The following is a 16,409-nucleotide window of genomic DNA, read 5'->3' as shown; positions in this document are numbered from 1 at the left end:
CTATTCCATTGTAAAAGCCAACAGGCATAACCTGCTCATTTGAGTTTCCCTCCTTTTTGTCACAAAGGTGATGCTGATATAACAATATCTAGGGTACAGCTGAACTCTTTTGTCATTATTCTTCACCTCCAATTCCTGTATATATATATGTTCATCTTTTTTTGACTGACTGAAACCACGAAAATAGATAAGTTAATTTAATGGAGCACACAACATGTTTCGTCAAAACGACTTCTTCAGGTGTGGTAACACTTAAAGCAAATTAAAAAAAAACCACAAAAACACTGTGCATTATTAAAGACATAGCCGCTGACCAAAGGCCATATCTTTAAATAGAACTTTAAATAACATAGTTACCAACAAGGTTTTAATAGGTATCAGTCCTAATAACATTTCCCTAAATGTATTCAAAACTGCACTCTAGAACTAACACCTATCCATTCTACTTAGTCTAGCCATGAATACTGTTAACTTTTAATCTATCACTTACAGCTTTCATCACATACAAACGTCATGTATAAGAGCATTCAATGTTCAAAATATCCAATTTTGCCTTCACCCATGCTCAAAGTATGTGAGACAAGGTTTTAGAAAAAACCTGCAAGAAACATGCATGCACAGCATCCAACAGAAACACTGCCCCCTGATTGCTCCAAATCCACCTTTAGGCTGGTGATACTGGGGTGTCGTTTCTTGCAGGCTACCCTCTCAAGCTCCAACCACAATTTAAGTCCAATGGATTCAGATCAGGACTTCCAGATGGTGATATGTGGTCAGGCACATTCGCCTTGAAATGCTGTTGTGTGGTCCATGCCTTGTGTGCAGGGGCTGAGTCCTGTTGAAAGGTCCACTGCCTACTGTGAAACAAGGTGTTGTTCAGAGACTGTATCAAAGTTTCCAGCATGGTATCTTGATACACTCTGGTGGAGGTTTTGATCCCCTTTCTTGCAGAAATGAGAGATATACTCAACCATTTTGGCAATTAAATGATTCCTCAATGGTGAAAAATCTTCTCATCTGTGAAGAGGATATCTCCGGAGAAGTGCCATTGATTTTATGATCCTCTGCCACATAAGTTGGGTGTTAGGAAGTGTCCAGTAACACGATAATAAGCTTTCATCCTCACGTCATCAGTTAGTAGAAGTGACATCATTCTCTGTGAAACAGTCATCTCTCATGACATCACTTTCTGCATTCTCACAGGATTATGGTGAAGGCATGTCTTTGCAGTCCTCACAAGCTGTTACATCCTAATGCAGCATGGTTGACTGATTCTTTGGCAGTTAGATACCTTCAGTATCATAACTGTTAATAGTCTGATACACAAACACCGTACTGATCCCGAGTGTTTTTAGCATGTTGAAACTACCCAGTGGCTGCATTCCAACCTCGTGAAGTGCTATTACAGTTACGTGGTTCTCATAATCTCCCCCATTGCATGTTAACCCATACAACTAGACAACTCTAGTTGTACGGGTTATTCTGATAAACATGTGAATATTGGCTGTGCACAGCACCACTAATGGAATCTGGCTCGTGCAATTCTCTCGGCAGTGTGGTGTGCAGAAGTTGTAACAGTATTTATGGCAAGACTATGTACATTGCTTTCACTATTTTAAATTCAGCATCTATCCCAATGCATGGATGAAAGCATATATTCAGTCCATTCAAAAAAAATAATAAATAAATAAATAAAAGTTTACCTCATTTTTCTTAGTAGTACACTCTAAAATGGAGAAAGTCATCAGTCATCAGAACAGTGAACTTCATCACTACTTCAAGATCCACCAATTAATCAACTATCACCAGTACGGAGTCTATCACACTGGGTCCATGACAGATCTCCTAACTTACATCACCTATCTCTGTATACACACAACATGGAAAGGCTTGGAGAAACCTGTGCCGTTACTCTTGACATTTCCAGAAAACTGAATATGTAGTATCAAGACCTTCTCAGAAATTTGCTGTTCTCTGGTACAGCTTTCCCTCTTTCTGTAACTTGATAGGCAGTTTTCTCTCTGGTTAATCAATGGACATCATGGTGGATAGCTTTCTCTCTTCAAACAAACCTTAAACCAAATGCCTTAAACCATGACATTCAATCCCATTTTTTGTTGGGGTGAGGATAATCTAGTTATAATCAATGCTAACAAAACACAATTCTGCCTTCTTTTATGAAAGTCAATTTACTCTCCCTTATGTTTAATAATACACAATCACAAGACTATCAGTTCTCTCCTCTCAGACTGACAATGACCATTAGCTAGTTGATATGAAGTATTTGCACTGTAGTGCATATAAATCACATCATTCTTGTGTTCACATGTTTCTCAAAAAAACTTATGTTTACATGTCTGGGGAGGCATATCATGGATCCTAAAAATTTCACCACAGTATCATGCTCTGGGAAAAAGGAGGGCAATCCAGCTGCTATTTTAACCAATGTCAGACAGATTGTTTTTGTCCTGTGTCTTTTCTACAGAGACATCTATGGGTACTGCTCTATGAGGCAACACATGCCAATTTAAAATGTAATGCACCTCTTCTCCTGTTTGATAGCTAGCAAAGATTGGTCGATTGGTAAAGCCTCTGCTACTAATGGCTTGAGCATTAGTAGCAGAGGCTTATGCCAGGAGCATTAGGAATAAAGGGAATGAATTTGTGGCATTAATTAACTCAGTCTTTCCAAAATTGTTGGTATCAGTGAAACTTGGTAACTGTGAAGGATGTTCTGGCAGGAATAGAAATCAAAGGGTACATACAGTATATATTTCAGCAGGATGGGAAAGATCAATACAGTGGTGGAGTAGTACTCAAGATAGTGATAAGTTAATTATGATAAGAAATGAACTGTGCTCTCTTAAGGCAGAGAATAAGAGTGGAAATGATACTAATGGTTTTGAGAGTAGATGCAAGATTTATAGACGAGATATTTAGTAGGATATTACTATAGACCAGGAAATATGGATGGTGATGAGCAGGAAATGTTATGGCAAATTGGCAGGGTAAGTGGAAAGTGAGTGATCATTATTACAGACTTCAACTATAGCAATATAAACTTGGTAGAGGAAGCAGCATACTGTACTAAAGGAAACTGGATGTTTGGACTTCTTGAGGGACAACTATCTTAGGCAGTATGTGATGGAAGGAACATGAGGATCAATAGTTTGGAATCTAGTCATAATATCAGATGATCTGATTGTGACTTAGATGCCATACTTACCCCCTAGTGAATGACCATGTAGTCCTGAGGATGAATAGGCATATACAAGTACAAGGCATGTTGAATTATAAAGCAGGCAACTATTATAGACTCTGAAACCAGCTTGAAGCAGTACAATGGACAAAAGTATTTGAAGGAAGAAAAGTCAGTAGTGCCTGGGAAAATATTTAAGAAAAAATTGCTGACAGCAATGACATATTTTAAACTCCGAGTGAAGAAGAAAAAGCAATTTAGCAGAAATTAAACTGGAATTGCAGTTGATAAAGATATTATGGAACTCATATAGAAAGATAGGTGGAATGCAAAATGAATGAGGAATATAAGGAAGCTAGGAAGGTGATTGGTATAGTAAGGAGAGAAAAATTAGAACATGACAGAAAACTAATGCTGAAATCCAAGGAGAATTCCAATTTTTTTTATTTTTTTTTTATTTTTAAACAAAATGCCTTTAGCATCCCAAAACACCGATGCTATGACCTTTCCTGCTGATGGAACCGACTTTGTCTTTTTTGGCACTGCACAACCGACTTCTGTCCACTGTTTTGACTGCTGTTTGGATTCTGGCCTGTAATGGTGAATCCAAGTCTCATCCATAGGAATAAATCGACACACAAAATTAGTTTTATTCTTCTTAAAATGCTCCAAGCACTGTTCACAGATTTTCATGAGAGTGTGTTTGATCTACTGTGAATTGCAGTTGATAAAGATATTATGGAACTCATATAGAAAGATAGGTGGAATACAAAATGAACGAGGAATATAAGGAAGCTAGGAAGGTGATTGGTATAGTAAGGAGAGAAAAATTAGAACATGACAGAAAACTAATGCTGAAATCCAAGGAGAATTCCAATTTTTTTTATTTTTTTTTTATTTTTGGCCAGTAAAAAGAAGAATAATTGTCCCGCACTGTGCATAACTTGACCAAGCGCCAAACTGATGTTTTGGAGATTAGTTTGCCATGTGACATATAATGATGTAACCTACCTATAAAATAATCGAGACCAAGCAGAAGTCTATATTTTCACAGTTTTGTTTCAAAGAACTAAACGCCAAATGGAATAAGTTCCTAAGAAAATTTTACAAAACACGACCAAGTGACATCAATATAAAAGTCGACGGAATTGCAGTATATGAATTTTGCATAATATGACCAACCGCCGTGAAAACTCATCCTTCCAGATGCAAATAAGTACTGCACATGTTTCACTTGATAGTTGTGTTTTTGAGGTTATGGTTATAGAAAGAAGCTATTATTAGTGCTGGTGGTATTATATTATTTCTTTTACAAAATTGGACTTTTAATAGTTTTAAAATGATGCAAAGAACTGCTTTAATATCAAAGCATGCCAAAGAGATAGTTTTTCAGAAAAGTTTTGAACCTTTTTATGCTATATTAGATTTTACTTTTTCTATGAACTGTTTTGTTTAGATTGGACTAGTCTCTATAAACTGAACATTGTAGACTTTTTTTAATCCTAACTCAAATTTGGGGTGCTTAAGGGTCAAAGCTGTATAACTGAGAGGAGACCTCCACATAGCCTTTAAAGGAATGCGGAGAACCGACCAGGGCTTCTGACCTAATGTCCAATCCTCACCTTCTCGTGGTGCACCCTGTTGGGTATCTACTTTGATACTGAACGAACGAGGATGGGCTGGCAATTTGGGATTTAGCCGACCAAATTGTATTCTTATTGGTTAAACCAAAATAAAAAATGATGGTACAACATGACAAAATTTCATGCCGGCTGGGGCGTCGCCCGGTTAAACAAGGCCCCCGTTGTTTTCGCCAGGGAACCAGGGCGAACAGCGAAAAGTCAGCTACTGGAACAAATCTGAAAACAAACCCCAACTCAACATCACCAGAGTTAAAGATCGGTACTATCAATGTAAGAAGCCTGAATGGCAAAGAAATGGAGCTAGCTGAGGAATTAGATAAGTACCAGATCGACATAATAGGGGTGACTGAAACAAAAAAGACCAAAACTGGTGAGATCTTTCTGAGCAATAAATACAAAATGTTATATTCAGGCAATAACAATCAAGGAAAAGAAGGAGTAGCCATAGTATTCAACACAAAATACGAGGCTAATCTTCTTGAATGGCAGTCAGTCTCAAGTAGAGTAATCTGGGCAAATATGAGAATGGGGAACTGGACAATGAGACTTATTTGTGCCTATGGTCCCACAGAAGGTTCTACTAAGGTAGAAGTGGAGGAATTTTTTGAGGCTTTAGAAAAAGCAACTGACACAATGAAAAACGAAAAGTTGGTCCTTGTTGGGGATCTAAATAGTAGAGTAGGAAATGATTGTGAGACATACAAAAATATTTTGGGAAAATTTGGAGAAAAGAGCAAAGCTAATAATAATGGCAAATATCTGTTGGATTTCTGCTCAGGACATGGACTGGTTATTACTAACACCATGTTCCAACATAAAAATGTGCACAAATTCACATGGAGAGAAGAGGCTAGGAATAAGAAAAGTCTCATTGACTATGTTATTGTTGATAGTGATGTTTTCTCCCTGGTGCAGGACACCAGAGTGTACAGAGGATTTGAAATTGGAAGTGATCACTATTTAGTCTTGAGCAGGATAAAATTGAATTTCATATTGAAAAGAATAACATGTAAGAAAGTTTTAAAGCGAATAAAAGTTGAGCAGCTCTCAGATGTAAACTGTAGACTAAAATACAGAAATATTATTGAAAAGAAAATGAAAGAGTTTGAGAACAGGAATCAAACCTTGGAGATTCAGTGGCAAACTCTGAAGGAAACATTGATTGATTCTGCCAGAAAGGCATGTGGTGAGGTTGTGTGCAAAGATAAAAAAATCAGAACTCCCTGGTGGACACAGGAAGTTAAAGAGGCAGTGAAGGAAAAGAAGAAAGCATATCAAAAGTTCCTGGCAAATAAGTCAGCTTTTACTCTTACAGAATACAGAGACAAATGTAAGAAAGCTAAACAGTGTGTAAAACTAGCTAAACAAAAGTCATGGGAGGACTTTGGCAAGAATATAGAAAATAAATATCAAGAAGGTGGCAAAATATTCTGGAGGTTGTTGAAGAAGCTTAGGAATGGAGGAAAGAGTGCTGTAAAAGGAATTAGAGATGATAAAGGTGAAATGAAAACCGGAGAAAAAGATATCCTTGAAGTATGGAGTAATTACTTTGAAAAACCGCTAAATGAAACAAGCAGTGATGACAGCACAGTGATAAAAAACACTGACCAGGCATGCAGTCAGGAATACATATCCATACTTGAAGTAGAAAAAGCCATCAAAGGCTTGAAATGTGGAAAGGCAGCAGGAGTAGATGATATTCGACCAGAAATGCTGAAGTATGGTGGTATAAGAGTCTTACAGTGGCTGCACTGCATAGTTCAGAAAGCCTGGACTGTGTTCAAACCAATTTTAACTTATGGATCTGAGAGCTGGGTCAGAAGTAAAACACTTGACCAAAGACTAGAGACCGCAGATATGAGAGTCCTGAGAAAGATTAGAGGCGTGAACAGATGGCATCAATGGCAATATCATATTAAAAATGAGGATATTAGGAAAGAACTTGACATTGTCAGCATCCAGGAATGCGTTAGCAGAGCTAATCTCAGATGGTATGGTCACTTAAATAAAATGGGAGAGGAAAGATTAGCAAAACAAGTGTTCTCTGCCAGGTTGGCAGGAAAACGACCCAGAGGAAGACCAAGATATAGGTGGATTGATACGGTACAAAGTGCCTTAGACAATAGAAATATAAGATCTGATAATGTTGGAGTCTTGACAAGTAACAGACTGATTTGGAGGAAAATTGTAGATAGGAAGTTAGTAATGATGTAATTTTTTCATGTAGTACTGTCATATCCTGTACACCCCTTGAGGGTACATGGCAGGAATTTGATGATGATGATGATGATGATGATGATGAATTTTGCATAATATGACCAACCGCCGTGAAAACTCATCCTTCCAGATGCAAATAAGTACTGCACATGTTTCACTTGATAGTTGTGTTTTTGAGGTTATGGTTATAGAAAGAAGCTATTATTAGTGCTGGTGGTATTATATTATTTCTTTTACAAAATTGGACTTTTAATAGTTTTAAAATGATGCAAAGAACTGCTTTAATATCAAAGCATGCCAAAGAGATAGTTTTTCAGAAAAGTTTTGAACCTTTTTATGCTATATTAGATTTTACTTTTTCTATGAACTGTTTTGTTTAGATTGGACTAGTCTCTATAAACTGAACATTGTAGACTTTTTTTAATCCTAACTCAAATTCTGTAAATAAAAATTATCACTTTTTTGTTAGGCTAAGAATAACATTGCACTGTTTACAAGCATGCTAATAGGTACTCAACAAGTTTTAGAGGTTTGTTACCTGAACTTATCAGCATGTTTTATTATTCTCTTTCTTTTATAGGAAGAATGTCCAAAAGTTGAGGCAGTCCCAACATTTACAAATCTAATGCTGATGAAAACCGATATAGATCAACTTTCTGAAAATTACACAAATTTAGATCAGATTAAAGAACATCCAGAAATGTTTGATAAGAGCACTGAATCTGATGAAGAAGTTAAAGCAAGGAATGAAGAAAATATTTCAACTGAGGTAGAAGACTCAGAAAATGATTTTAATTATAATGTTGACATAGAAGAGGAGGAACCAGTTGGGTCTCAAGGTCATCCAAAAAAGGGTAGGAAAAGAAAGTTTCCTCCAAAAAATCAAAATATTAGAAGATTGAAGAATGTTCAAAATGAAACTTACTTCACTCAAAGAGGGAAGTTAAATTGAAAAAAGAGTTTCGGCAGTTTTTATGCAGATGTCTCCACAAAGTTGGTGTAGAGAAAGCAAAAGAGGAGTATGAAAAATTTTACAGTGTAAGTTCTCACGACACTCAACCTGCTCTCATTTGTGCGATGGTGTGTAAGTTTCCAATAAATAGAAAAAAAGAGTAAAAAAATTCTGAAAAAAGGTGTTAGTCTAGGCAGTATAGTGCTAGTGGTGTTGTGGTTTGTAAAGCATTTTTCCTACAAACTTTTAGAATTTCAGGCAGAAAGGTAGATTTGGCATTAAAGACTTTAAAAAGACCAAAAGGCATGAAAGACTTGAGGGGAACAGGAGGTGGTAAAAATAAAATCTCAGATAAATGACTTCATGAAGTAATTGAGGGCAATGAAAAATTTCCAAATACAAATCACATTATGCAAACAAATGTCATGTATTTATGGCCGGATGCTACATTGCCCATTATGTATGATTTATATAAGCAAGAGACAAAATCTCCAGTGTCGTTTTCAAAGTATAAAAACATATTTTAATCTAAAAGAAAACTGTTGAAAAAGGATGCATGCAATACTTGCAAAAAACTCGAAGTTTTGAAAAAGTACTGAAACCAACGAGGAACAAAATAAATATAAAATGCAAAAAGAGTGTGTTTATTTGCATTCAGCTGAAGAAGCAAGAAATTTATTAAAAACAGATAGAAAAAGAGCAGCAGAAGATGAAAATCTTGAAGTTTTATGTTTTGATTTAGAGAAAACCCTTCCCCCTCCCGCACATACCAACTAATGTAATATTCTACAATCACCAGCTTTGGCTATATAATTGGGGAATATACACAGCAAAAGAGAATAAGGATGATTGTTATGTATGGTTGGAAGGTGAGGCCGGCCGAGGAGCTCAAGAAGTTGGTTCATTTTTATTTAAACATATTATGGAAGACAAATTGCTCTTGTAAGCACTTAATATTGTGGTCAGATAGCTGCAGAGGGCAGAATAGAAACGTTAAAATTGTTCTGATGCTGAAAGCAGTTCTTGATGTTTATCCTTCACTTGAAAAGATTACTTTACGTTTTTTGACATCTGGACACAACTTTCTTCCAAATGACACTGATTTTGGTGCCATTAAACGTGCCCTAAAATTACAATGAAGATTGTATACCCCAAAAGATTATATCAATGTAATGAAATCCTGCAGAAGAAAGAATCCTCTTATTGTTCATAGGATGGAAAAGGGAAAATTTTTAAGTACAGCTAGTTTGGAACAATCTAATGTCAATAGAAAAACAGATATATTTAACAACAAAATAAATTAGTTTCAATTTAAAGAAATTGAAATTCAAAAAGAAAGCCCTTATAGAATTTTTGTCAAAAGTAGTTTTGGAGATGAAGCTCAAGAAATAAATCTGGAGAAGAAACATGGGAGACCATCCAAAAAAGAATTTTAGATGGGTTTGACGGACATGTTGATTTCGACATTCAAGAAGACGAATAAGTTTAAAATACTTTTTTTTTATTTAAGTCATGTATACTTGCTTCTGTTTATGAGTTTTGTATTCTTTTTTAAATTTTTCCATAAAAATTTTCACTCAAATAAATGTTTTTTTATTTACCACTAAAGAATTAATTTTACCACTAAAGAATTTATTTATTGCCTTTGTTCTTACAAACAAGCATTTCTGATAATATTTTTAACTACCAAGCCAAAAATTACTTCCAATTAACAGTAACTTGATTTTTAACGAAACAGTAAAGTTTAATTTTTTTCCCCAAAAACATCGATTTGCAGCTTGGTCGAGTGATGCATAATGCGGGACAATTATTGTGTATAAAAAGCAAAACTCGACCAAGCGACTCTTTTTGATGTAACAGCCAAAGTATTTATTTTGTTGCCTTTGTTCTTACACACAAGCATTTCTGTTATATTTTTAACTACCAAGTCAAAAATTAGTTCCAACCAATAGTAACTTGATTTTTAATGAGACAGTCAAGCTTTTTTTTTCAGAAGTTTTTTTTTTTTCCACTTGGTTAGACTATAATAAATTTAGTCTAATCCTTTATCCAAGTGTAAGCAAACAAAGTTTTGGCCGGAAGTATCTTCAGGACTGAGGCAACTCGTGGTAAAGGTGGACCAAGCTCTCATTTCTCCTTGCTACTACCCAGACCGGTTTCGACTTTTATTGAGGTCAAAAGTGGTTCTGGCTCCCACTTGTCAGTGGGAGCCAGACCCAGAGGTAGTGATACTAAGGTGGAAGCATTGGACTCTAAATCCAAAGTAATTTAATAATAAGGTAAGACACCTTTTGGCAACTCGCATAGGTAAATATGACTTCTCCATTGGCTCCCACTGACGAGTCCTCAATAAAGGTCGAAACCAGTCTGGGTAGTCGCCCTTCCCTTAATGCATAGCATTATACATGTCTGCAAGGAGAAATGAGATCTTGGTCCACCTTTACCACGAGTTGCCTCAGTCCTGAAGATACTTTAGGCGCAAACTCTGTTTGCTTACACTTGGATAAAGGATTAAATTAAATTTATTAAGACTTTTTTCCAAAAACATCAATTTGGCGCTTGGTCAAGTTATGCATAATGCGGGAGAATTGTGGAATGGACAGTTTGTGCTCTGCTGAATAGACACAAAACTCAGATGATAGCTGAGCTATATTTAATAATCTGTTTATTAGTTTCATCCTGGTAAATCAGCTTTATTCCTAAAGGAATAAGAAAGGGTGAAGAATTAGAAGTGAATGAAAAGGATGTATTCAGAATATTGAGTGTGCTATGTCAGCAAGGCAGAGAGAACAGATGGAATTTCACCAAGTGTTTTAAGGGAATGTGTTGTAGAATGGACTATGTCATTAACTTGGCTGTTTAATTAGAGTCAATGTGGCAAGCTTCTGAAGAGTGGAAGAAGGACACAACAGATAAGGATAGTGGTAGAATGGAAGTATGAATTTATAGACCAGTTTGTATTTCTACTGTGGTATAAACTGTAAGAACTCACATACAGAATTGGGGGGAGAATAGAGAGAGACAATATTATTTATGCAGTCCAGCATGGATCTGTTAAGGACACTTTTGTTCAAGTAATCTAGTTGCCTTTCAGTAACAAGAGCAGTGGTTAAGGTTAAGGCATACAAAGTGTCTTTTTTTGGATTTTGCAAAGGCATTTTACAGGGTGACACATGACAAGTTGGTCTTTAAGTTACAATATATGAATTTGGATATCAGATTAGTGGACTGGATTGGTAATTGACTTTCTGATAGATATCAGAGAGAGTTGTGTTATGGCAGAGTTAGGATCAGGAAGTAGAAATCTTACAAGTGGAGTTCCACAGGGTTCAGTACTGAGACTATTACTGTTCAATCTATATGTCAACGATATTGTCACCTGATTAAAGGGAGATATTCAACTGTTTGTAGACAAATGTGAAACTTTAGAGCATTATTAACAAAGTACTGATGTTTTGGCTCTTCGAGAGAATTTGAATAAGCCGGAAAGGTGAGCATATGAATGTGGATGTTAGTTTAATGAATTTGTGTGTGGGGGGGGGGGGGGGGGGGGCTCAAACTCCTAAAGTACATTCGTACCATGGGTGGGCTAAGAATTATTTTTCATCTATCGTTGTCCCAAAAAAAAAAGAAATTTGTTTTGTTAGCATGACGATGATGGCATTGATACAGAGAGTGGGGCTTTATACAAACTGAAATTCTGACTACCTATAACCATACAAAAGGAGGAGTAGATGTTGTTGATCAATTGTGTTCAACATACAATTGTGCTAGATCAACAAGAAGATGACCTATGGTAATTTTTTACTCTTGCATCAATATTGCTGGAATTAATTCTCAAATTATTTACCATGCGAATAACACTGATGAAAAAATATTGCGACGTAAATTTTTGCAAGATGCTGGATTCTGTCTACTACAAGCACATTTGCAAGAAAGGGTATCAATTCAAAGTTTGCCAAGAAATATAAAACTAAGACTCACAGAAATTTGTGGATCACTCGAGAACAGAATTGAGAACGAAACTGCAGTTGCACATCCAGAAAAAGGAAGATGCTATTATTGTGATAGGAAAAAACCATGCATCTAAATATTATTGTAAGAGATGTTACAAATTTAAGTGTCTTGAACATGCTACAATCATGTGCAATGAATGTGTAGAACTTAAGTAAAAGAATGTTAATCCAGTTCTACACATTTATTGCACATGTAGCATATGCAGTTCTATTTCTAAGACATTTAATTATTTTTTTTATTTTGTTCTCTCTTATGCTTATTTATTATTATTCAAAACACCTTCAAGTTTGTTAAAAATGAGTGCAGAATGACAGTCCGCACGCGACCTCTGAAGGGTTAAGAAAGTAAAACTGAACCACATTCATGCCTTGCCAGTCTTTGTCACAGTTTTGTGGAACACCTTGTGTAAATATATACTCTTGGAAATGACTCTAATGGATGGTTCAGAATATAAAGATTTCGATAGCATAATTAAAGTTATGTTATCCTACTTTAATTGAGCCCACGTATATGAGAGTATCTCTGACAAACAGTAATCCGCTATCAAAAAAAAGAGGAATTGACTAATTTGAAAGAAAATCAGTGATAGTAAACTAATATTAAAATAGTAATCGTGCAGCATTTTCACACCATCTAATATGTTTCTTGAGAGTACCAGTAGAAAATTATTATTATGATTAAAAAAAACCATCAATATATTTTTGCTTAAGTGATGTATGTCATTAAACTAAAGAAACTTCATGAAATTTAAAATAGTTTTACCTATACCTGAAAATAGCATTGGATCCTGATGTTCCCCTTTCTTTACATGGTCAGACTCTCCTGTCAGGGAACTTTCATCAACTTTTAAGTCATTACTCTGGATAACGATACCATCAGTCGGCAGTAAGTCACCTAAAACATTTCCCAATATTAGAATACATTGCAACTGTTTCAGAATATATAAACCTACTAAATACACAGATAAAGGTAGAAAAGTGAACTTGAGGAGAACAATTTTATACTTATATGCAAAAGCTTTTAATAGACTATCGGTTCATTTACATCAGGATGTCAACAGATAGATAAAACAGCAATCCATAACTGACTTTAAAGTCTGCTTTGAATGGCTAAGGTTCAAAAGAAAATGGAATTCCTGTTTAAACAAAACTGAAGAGGAATTGAAGTTGAGCTTTCTGGTCCCTTATATCATCAGGATGTTTGTATCATATGTGGAAACATGAAAAGCAGAAGTTGCACCCAACAGACTTGGAAAGAGACTAGGAAAAACTGGTGTTAAGGAAATGACTGATGCCAAAAAGATATGACATGCCTACATAAGACACAATTCTTGACACCAATCATTTCTTTCATTGATTGAGACAACTATGACAAATCTCCTCACACTATACCATGTGGTTCATGGAAAATTCTTTGATAGAAAATTCTTCATGAGAAAACTGATATTTTGAAATTTTTTTTTGTGACAATACACATATGAAAACCAAGAAATATTTTAGGAAATATAATTTTCTTCTGTATTTCTGAATTATTTATTTCATTACATTTTATTTAGTTTTTTTTTCTCAATATTTTTATTCTGTATAAAGTGAAAAATTAATTTATATTTCACTGATCGGTGAGTTCCCTAATTTCTGCTTAATTCTTAAAATACCAATCTTCCCGTCCCTCTCTTTTACTTAGATTTTTACAAAACTGGCATAGGATATTTAAGGAGTAAGTGGACCAAATTTAAGAATGTTTATTTATGTACCCTTTCACTATTTTTCTGTGCAATTAAGACACTCATCCAGATACGATATTATTATTATTATTGTTTTCTAACTGAACTAATTCACAAGATGCAGTACTTTCAATTATAGGATACCCAGGTATTTTGGAACCAACTTGACTTTTCCTGCATAGTAAAGAGATTTTGAAGGCTATTATTGTTTTACAGGGCTAGTTCAAGGCTATAAGTGCACCCCTCAGTAACTATATTAAAGAAAATGACAGTAAATTACATAAATCTTTTACACGATTTAAATCACTGTAAGGCAAAATTCCCAAATACACCTGAAATACTAGTATTCATCTTATTTCCAATATTATTATTTGATGAAATGAAGAAATTTAAAAATTGGTATAACATTTGTCTTCTTGGCTGGAAAAAAAAAAAAAAAAAAAATGTATAGGTGCATGCTCCCAAAGTGAAATACATAATTAATTAATTCTCTTCTGAACAGTTCAAAAATAAACTCTAATCAGAAATATCTTTAGTTGCAACAGTTGACTGTAGTACTGGTTAGCCAACTGGTTAACATAACCATCTCTAAAACCATACAGTTAATTAATTCTCACAAAAGGAGCAATGAATTGTTGACAAAGAATTGTGTGAACATGAACTATCCACAGCATGTCGGATCATCTGCCAACAGTACATCAAGTAAAAAATATCCAGCAGTCTTGATACTAATACAAGGTCTGGGTACCGGATACTAATACCAGGTCTGGATAATATCTTCCTGCCTGTATTTAGAAGCTTGTACTCCAGAATTAACCCTCATCCTGTATTGCCTTTACAAAATATCATACACATTTGGCAGTGGATAGCATGGAAACAATCCTTTTTTCAGCATGTTTCTAAAAGAGGGAAATAATAATAATAATATGGATTTTCACTACTCTCAATCATTACCAAGTCTCCTACACAAGCAACAAAATAATTTGGAGAAAATTACATGATTGCTCTTGATAATTCCAAGGCATGTGAACAAGTCTCTCAGATTGCAGTCTTTTTTAACAAGCCTTATATCTTAGTTCATTTCTGTCTTATATGAGTTTCTTGCCATTCTCAAATGGGGTGAAGATAGTTTAGTGAATTTCAATGCTAACAAAACAAAATCCCTCAAAATAAAAAATTTAATGCTACAAAACAAAAGGAAAGATCATGCTTCACTTTCCCTTACTTATGATAACTGTTTCAATCTTCAGTAGGGAACAATTTTCTCTTTTTGGGTTGAGTTTCGAATTTCGTTGACTTAGTATTCTTTTCATTCAAAACAGTTCTTCTCTTCTGCTAAAACTCATCCATCCTTATGTTCACTGGGCATCGGCAGTTGCCGTATGGTCACTCTGATGCTCGGTGATGTGCCACACCAGGCCTTACCATGTAGTTCCTGTTGTATGCTTTTCTGGAGGCTTCAACTCTATGAAGATCAGTCACTCCACACACACCATCCATCCATCTCATCTCATTGGTGGTCTACCCTTTCCTATTTTTGCAGGAACTTTACCTTCTATTACTGTTCTGAGAAGTCCTCCTTCCATCCTTTCAATGTGTCCAAAATATTTTAACTTTCTTCTGTCAATATCCTTAAGGAACCTTTATTTATTTATTCTTATGGCAAAAGGAATACAGAACAGCTACAGGTCAATGTCCAGTCTGGAAAGCCAATCCAAGGCCTCATCCATCACCTTGTGGATGTTCTGTAGGCCGCCACCGTGAAATTGGTGCCTTAGTCGTTCACAATATGAGTAATCATCTGAGCCACAGAAGAACAATCACAATAATTGTGGTCTAACAGCCTTCATTTATGTAGTAGGTAGCCACATCTGCCCTGGTTAGTTCTGATCCTGTTGATAGATGACCAAATCTTCCTAGGAAGAGCAAAACCAGGCTGCGGAGCACAGGGATCTTCTACCAGGAAGCCATTTGTTGGACCAATATTCTCTCCACATGCAGATGTTGATGGCAGGGCAGCTGAAGAGAGTTTATCCATGGACCAAAAAAGGCTTTCTAGATTTTAGACGAAGACTAGGTGGATTTATGTCTGGTGCAGGGACAGGAGTGGGTTGCTCACTGCTTTATTAAATTCATTAATCAAGGATGGTCTTTTCCATATGTTTGGTGGAGCAATGTTAGATAGGACTGGTAGCCAGGAGAGAGGTGGGTGCTTCTCACTGTCCCACTAATTGTGCGCAGGGTAGAGTTTAGCTGGGTGTCTATAATGTTAGTGTGTGCACTTCTTTCCCAAACAGGAGCACAATATTCTGCTGCAGAGAATGCAAGGGCTAGTGCAGACAACCTTAGGACTTCTGAACCACAACCTCAGGTTGCTCCAGCAAGACTTGAAATGATATTGTTTCTCGTTTTAATTTTGTTAGACAGGTCGGTGATGTGCCTTTTATAGGTTAGGCTTCTGTCCAGGCTCACTCCAAGGTATTTCAGGTGAGGCTCATGTTCTACCATTTTTCCACAGAAAGACAGGTTGAGGTGTCGATTTGCCTCTGCACTGTTCAAGTGAAATACTGTGGACACAGTTTTTGTTGGATTTGGTTTCAAGTACCACTGCTTGAAGTACTCTTCCAGGATATTCAGGTCTGTGTTCAAGGTTGATTC

At 35.8% G+C, this 16,409-nt stretch overlaps 1 protein-coding gene across 10 annotated transcripts in view; it reads right to left on the bottom strand.

Annotated features, from left to right (window-relative positions):
- Positions 1-16,409, bottom strand: part of PMCA (plasma membrane calcium-transporting ATPase 3) — a 1,392,263-nt gene that overhangs the window by 864,217 nt on the left and 511,637 nt on the right. For all 10 annotated transcript variants that reach the window (XM_090412026.1, XM_090412017.1, XM_090412079.1 and 7 more), the window contains one exon: positions 12,797-12,922. In XM_090412026.1, coding sequence (XP_090268152.1) covers positions 12,797-12,922 — 126 coding nt within the window. The remainder of the gene's footprint in view (positions 1-12,796; positions 12,923-16,409) is intronic.

Source organism: Typopeltis vanoorti, chromosome 2, assembly GCF_054136105.1.
Source record: "Typopeltis vanoorti isolate ZY-2024b chromosome 2, IOZ_Tvanoo_1.0, whole genome shotgun sequence".
Taxonomy (NCBI): domain Eukaryota; kingdom Metazoa; phylum Arthropoda; class Arachnida; order Uropygi; family Thelyphonidae; genus Typopeltis; species Typopeltis vanoorti.
Note: the sequence above shows the minus strand (reverse complement) of the source record. Positions and strands in the feature narration are given on the sequence as shown.